General features: G+C 37.1%; 1 protein-coding gene across 2 annotated transcripts in view; it reads left to right on the top strand.

Annotated features, from left to right (window-relative positions):
• The first annotated feature begins 1,025 nt into the window (after positions 1 to 1,025).
• Positions 1,026 to 6,592, top strand: part of FAM45A (family with sequence similarity 45 member A) — a 15,338-nt gene continuing 9,771 nt past the window's right edge. The window contains exons 1-4 of one of the 2 annotated variants that reach the window (XM_011359235.2): positions 1,026 to 1,476; positions 2,918 to 2,997; positions 4,730 to 4,878; positions 6,105 to 6,216. In XM_011359235.2, the coding sequence (XP_011357537.1) occupies positions 4,731 to 4,878; positions 6,105 to 6,216 (260 nt within the window). In that variant the 5' untranslated portion in view covers positions 1,026 to 1,476; positions 2,918 to 2,997; position 4,730. The remainder of the gene's footprint in view (positions 1,477 to 2,917; positions 2,998 to 4,729; positions 4,879 to 6,104; positions 6,217 to 6,592) is intronic. The other variant, XM_011359236.2, reaches the window with a different exon arrangement.

Raw genomic sequence — 6,592 nt, 5'->3', positions numbered from 1 at the left:
GAGGAGCAGACGGAGGCCCAGAGTGTTATTTGTGCACGGACGCATGCTGGGAAGTGGCGGAGCCCAGACTGGGACCCTTGCATTCTAGATCCAGAACCCAACTCATCGAAGGGTTCCTGCATTATATGGTAGAGTACGTGCACGTAGCAGGGCTGTCTGTATAATCACATTGAGTGGGATCCCGGTTAGTTTTGAGGGGTTAATGGATGAGGAGGTGCTTTGGGATCTTTGGGCAGCCCAGAATGTGTGCCTGAGCCGGGTGCAATGTTTCAGGCAGGGTTGGGTGTTTCAAGAAACCATTCATTCGATAGGCGACAGCGGGCACGGATGCTTAAATGAACTGTCTGTTCCCTGCGTGCCATTGCCTTTTCAAAAAGTATTATTCTCGAGATTTTCACAGACCTCCTAAACACTCTGTTTCCTTAGTATACAAGAACATTGGTTTTAGGAAAACTGGCAAAAAATGCTGATTGCTTTTCAGTGTCTGAAAGGAGTACATTTATCTGGAAACGGCTTCTCGTAGATTTCTAATGCGATTTTTAAACTGCTTCAAACCAAAATCTAAGTACTTCAGGGATATGAGTCCTGTTTGAAGGTACTTCTGAATTAAGACTGAGTTAAACTCTGACTTTATCTGGTAGCAGTGGAACAAAAAATAACTTGTAATCATATTTTCAATTCAGCATGATTTTTGCTTTTTTATATTGACATACATTTTAAAGGAATTTGCTTGAAAATCATCGGGGGCTCCTCCCCCTTATGATACAAGGAGGGCCAGGTGTTGATAATTGCTGAAATGAGTAATGGAGGAGGGAGAATTTTATTATGTTCTCTGCTTTTTTATACACTCGATTTTTTCCATAATTAAAGTTCGTTTTTAAGTCTATTGATCAAAATCTAGATTCTTACTGCTATATGTGCAGTAACTTTCTCTTTTGCCTGCAGTTTTTATTAGTCAATTGCTTCTGTTTTGTTATCGAGGTGTTTACTTTGATGATGAAACTACATATATGACTGAATAACCTTTATTATTATTATTGAAATTTTAAATACAGAATTTGCGCAATCCATATGTAACATGATTTACTAAAATTCAAGGTCAGGAGAGCTGCGTAATTTGACCAGTAGAGGTAGGTGGGAATTAGGGGTCTCACACGCTCCGGGTTGCTTTGTAAAATGGGATGTTAAAAGTGATTCCATTAAGTGCTTCTGAGTAACCAATCAATTCACTTCCTTGCTGCTGTTTGACATTCTCACAGTGACCATCTTTCCACCGTAGAAAAGGACACAAATGGAGAAGTTCTGTGGGTGTGGTGTTATCCTTCCACAACAGCTACGTTAAGGAATCTGCTGCTGAGAAAATGCTGCCTTACGGATGAAAACAAACTTCTCCATCCCTTTGTCTTTGGTCAGTACAGAAGAACATGGTTTTATATCACAACAGTTGAAGTTCCAGATTCTTCCGTTTTGAAAAAGGTATGAAAACATAAAGGTCAAAAAGCCAAAAATATTTATAAAGTGATGTAAGGTTATTGCAGTAACTCTTAGCTTTAGACTTTATCATGCACCGTATACTTTTGAAAGACGTTAAGTATGATTTTCATTGAGAATGTTCTCTTTCATGTTTCACTCTCATTTGTCCTATAAGTTTTTATTGGTGTAATATGGCTGACCCCATGGTTGGTATAGTGAAGCCTTTTCCAGGTTATACTCTGATGGAGTAGAGATGTAAGAGTAGTTTCAAAGTCATGACTGATTAAAAGTGGAAAAAAGTATTTTTTCCATAATTAAAAGCTATTTTAGAGTGTATAATTATCCTTGATATGGTTAAGAAAACTTTTTAAAATTTGCTCGTGGATGGTAGAGCTATACTAAAGAGGAGGAAGGATAATTAAGAAAACTCATGTGTTCGGTAGGTTTTTTGTGTGTGTCATTTGATACGAACAATATCAATGTGACATGTTGAAAACCAATATGTGGTCATTGTGGACTTTAATCCCAAACAACCAGCAAGTTTTTAAAGGAAAAACTACTGGAGAGAACAATTTAGAAACCGTTAGAGGTTTAAAACAGAAAAAGAGATTCATAATTAGAAAATACAAATTTGCAAAATGATAGTTTTCAATGTGTTATAAAATCTTTGGTTTATGTACATTAAGTTCTTGCCGAAAAGTGTTAATATATCCTTAGGTAAATTTATCTACCTTTTACACTACAAACTGCCAAATTATAGCAACATCGATTTCAAATCTGTTTTTCAGATTTGAAAAATAACAAAATTTAGAGAACTTATACTTCAAAATATGATTTTCAAAATATATTTCTTAAATGCTTTGCTTTTATAAAATTCTGAAATTTGTCTCATTAATAGGAATAATAGGTATATGATTATCAGAAGTTTGCATTTATAATAATAAAGGCATATACATAAGTGAAGCTTATTATAACAGTGCCCTTTAGATTACATAGCATCCTACAGAGAATTGACTATTTCAGGAACTGTAAAATTTTAATGTAAGAATTTTACTGAGATATATTTTTGTTGTTTTCCATCTTCTTGTTTCACTAATGAAAAATAGTTACTAGCTTGGTAGATCCGATATAGCATTCCTAGCTCTGCTTTGATGAGGTTAGGGGATTTTAAATAAAAATTCATATTTTTGATATTTGAAATATTTTTTTGAAAAAAATTCTAACAAAGTATTATTCTAATGTAGGAAATTAAATATATGTATAATGTTTTATATGTGTGTACATACATATAAAAGTATAAATAAGCAAATGAGGACTTCATTATATTTTGGTCTTTTCCTTAATGCTGCTGTGTCTTGTATAAGAAATTTGTTAGAATATAGTAATAAAAATTATTACATTAAAGTGTATTTAAAAAGTGTACTTTTTTGTTTCTTTTGGACAGGTGACTCATTTTTCTATTGTTCTGACCGCCAAAGATTTTAATCCAGAGAAATATGCCGCCTTCACTAGGATATTGTGTAGGTCTGTATGAAAAGTGTATTAACTGCTAATATAAAAAATGAAGATCTTACTCTATAGTAACAGAGCAGATTTCTATACTGAAGAAGCAAATTTCAGTCGTCTGTCTCCCCAGCTTAATCTCTACTGGCCCTTCGGAGACCGTTTCATAAAGAGGAACCTTGTCTTCTGCTTTGGTGATACTGCTCCGCTTATTTGGGCAGATGGTTGAGAGAGGAGAGAAAGCAGTTTGCACAACTGTCGTAGGTCTTGGGTGTTTGGAGTCACTTGCCACTTCTGGTCTGTTCTGCTCACTCTCAATCTAGAGCTTCTTAGCAGGATAAGATGGCTCAGTGCTTTATGAAGTGCTGAGTTGGTTCATGTGTGTCGGTCCATGTTTGAGAGCCATTTTGGAGAAAGTTAATGAGCATTTTGAATTGTGCTAAAGTGCAGGAGAACATTTCTTAGCTGGAATGCTGAGGAGCTGAAAAACGGATTAATTGGTTAGTCATGATTCAAGTAGACTCCTTTAGTTTCATCGCAGCTGTTGAAAAAATTTATCCTAAATACACCGGTCTACTTTCTTGCCTCTGTAAGTATATCTAGTTGCTTTCATGCAATCTTTCTTACCTGTTAGGGACATTGGCTTTGTCTATAATGAAGACTTTTGCAGGGTTTTAGTTTAGTTTTGTTTTTTAAAAACTATTGTTACTAGATAAACGATTGCCTTTTTTGCCATGTATATGCGTACACACACAACATAGTCTAAGAATACCTTCTCATTTACCTAAGGGTTTCAGTTAGGTTGTATTTTGACAAATGAAGTTTTACTGTTTTTGCAGCAGCTATGATAAGAAACACTTCTTGCTGTCATAAGATAAATTCCAGGTATATGGCTCACTGTAGAATATAAACAGTTGTCTGCTAATATGGCTCTGACACAAAGGGAGATCATTATTACTACAATTATGATTGCTTAATCTGCAATAAATATCATTTTTAAGTGATCTGTCTTAACAAGTTATTTTATTTTTTCTTAATTGTCTATTCCTTAAGCTACTGAAAGGCCCAAGTAGACCCGGTCGTGCTTTTCAAGCAAAATTTACTCACAGGAAGAGATTTCAGGGGAAGGGAAGGGATTGATTTCACATGTGAGCTATAAATAGAGCCAGTTTCCTGTCAGCACTTTCTGGAAGTTTTAACTTGATGAATATATCTGATGTGCATTTATCACCAGAAACTTACAGGAGTTTGATTTCTTAATGATATAAATATAGTTATCTCTGGGAACTCTGATAATAAATATAGGTTCTACAACTAATTACTGCTTTCTGAACAATGCATGAAACTGCTTGTCAAAGGAGATCGCAGCAATAAAACAGTTGTTATGACTAGAACACCAGCTGTGAATGTGAGACATAAAAAGATATGAGTGCACAGTGTTCTTGAGAATAACAGGGCCTCAGACAGCCCACAGTTCATTCTCCTGCCTAAGAGGACTCTAGCAGGCTTCCTCAGATGTACGGAGAGAGACGACCTCAAATAATTGAGGGTCTCCCAAGTGGTTTTTAAATCTTTTAAAATACATTTCAAATTAAATTATAGAATAATCATATCACGGAAAGATTCAGGCATTCAGAAGTGTATTCACAAGTTCGCTTCGATTCTTTAGAGAGTACTCATGCCTAGCCTTGGTGCATTTCTCCATGCAGTCATGCGAAATACAAGTATGATTGCTTTTTGTCCTTTCTTACAGAATGTACCTGAAATATGGGAGCCCAGTTAAAATGATGGAGAGTTATATTGCAGTTCTCACAAAGGGGATATGCCAGAGTGAAGAAAATGGCTCTTTCCTTAGCAAGGACTTTGATGCCCGAAAGGCATACCTTGCAGGCTCCATCAAAGGTAAAAAAAAAAAAAAAAAGAAAAGCAATACGAAAGAAGAAATAAAAACCCATCCCAGAGGATTCCATCCCTACAGCAACAAAATCCTCAAGTCCAGGACAGTCTCTCAGTAGACTTTTTCCAACTTTTTACATATTTCCATCTATGTAATATTTGTTTCCTGTACAGGAGGGTACTTTAGCTTCTGCACTTCCTTATTTGATTCAAATCCTGTCATGGAAAAGCACACTTATGATATTCTTTTCCATATGATTCTGATTGTTAATGTAGAATTGTTCTTTCACGAGTAAGCTGAATTCCGTGGTTCCAGATCTCCACTGGCTTCCATAGTTTTCTTAGATCTTAGCACTTAACCTCTTCCATCTGGAGAGCTCAAGCCCCTGGCCCAGATTCCTAGTCCAACTCCCTGCCTTTCTCTACTAGCTGGAACATCCAAAAGGTCAGACAGCCCAAAGCCAAGCCACAGACTTCGGGGTCCTTAAGAAAGGGAAGAATGGGGGTGGTTCCATAGTGTAGTGGTTAGCACATCTACTTTACACACAGAAGGTCCTGGGTTCACGCCCCGGGTGCACACTGCAAGCGTATGGGAGGAGACGCCCTGCCTTCAGAAATCCAGTTCTTAAGGGGAGATGGCAAAGTTCATAAGGGGAAGAGGGGTAGGCATTAAAGAGGGGAAGTAAAGGGGAGAGGAAGTTCGAGGGGAAGTAAAGGGGAGAGGAAGTTCAAGGGGAATGCCGGCCTTCGTTCTTGTCCTCCCACAGCACGTGTCTGTCTTCACTGTTACCCTACTGTTTATATGGTTTCCAAGCATCCCTTTGGAGGTATTGTCCAACTGTCTCAAAAGGACTTAAGTAAGGACATGTGGGACAGGGTGATCAGTGGACATTTTTTACAACTTAAGGAGTTTTCATGGCACAGAAATGTTCTGGTTCCCTTCATATCATTTTTTCTACTTTCTTGTGAATCTGGCTTCATCCGTGCTTCCACCATAGAGTCCCTTGTGTGACAGGTGTGGGCAGCTGTGACACCTGTCCCAGGAGCACATGTATGGATTGATAAACCCATCCGCCAGATAAGGTGCTTCTGTACCTACACCACTTACGTAAATTTGTTCTTTGTGTTGAAAATAATTTTGCATTCATTTGATAGGAATTATTTATAACAAAAACTTGATTTCCTTATATAATATTTAATGCAGTAACATTATGATTTCATTTTTTTTTAAGACATTGTATCTCAGTTTGGAATGGAAACTGTTATCTTACACACAGCACTGATGCTAAAGAAAAGAATTGTCGTCTATCACCCCAAAATAGAAGCTGTCCAGGAGTTTACCAGGTATCAACTCTAATCATTAAAAAGTGTAAACTTTGTTGGCAGCCTGTTTGGAACATTTGGTGTTAATGTGTGTTCTGTTTTGTTGCGCATTTGCTAGAAATAGAATGTATTAGGCTGGGGGTGGATTATCTTTTTGGTCTAATGGTCCAGTTTAGATTTAGTAGTTCAGAGTTACTGAATTTGGACAGATTCTTTAAATTTGAAATACGAATGTTTTAGAGCAGGGAGTTTGCAAACTTTTCCTTGCTGAGAGTAAATATTTAGGTTTGTAGGCCGCATGGTCTGTGTCCCAACTACTCAACTGTCACAGTAGCATAAAAGCAGCGTAGACAGTACCAGTACGCATGTAAGTGAGTGAGCATGGCTGTGTTCCAAT

The sequence above is a fragment of the Pteropus vampyrus genome, unplaced genomic scaffold (assembly GCF_000151845.1).
Source record: "Pteropus vampyrus isolate Shadow unplaced genomic scaffold, Pvam_2.0 Scaffold46, whole genome shotgun sequence".
Lineage (NCBI taxonomy): Eukaryota > Metazoa > Chordata > Mammalia > Chiroptera > Pteropodidae > Pteropus > Pteropus vampyrus.
This window is presented reverse-complemented; position numbering and strand designations above follow the sequence as displayed.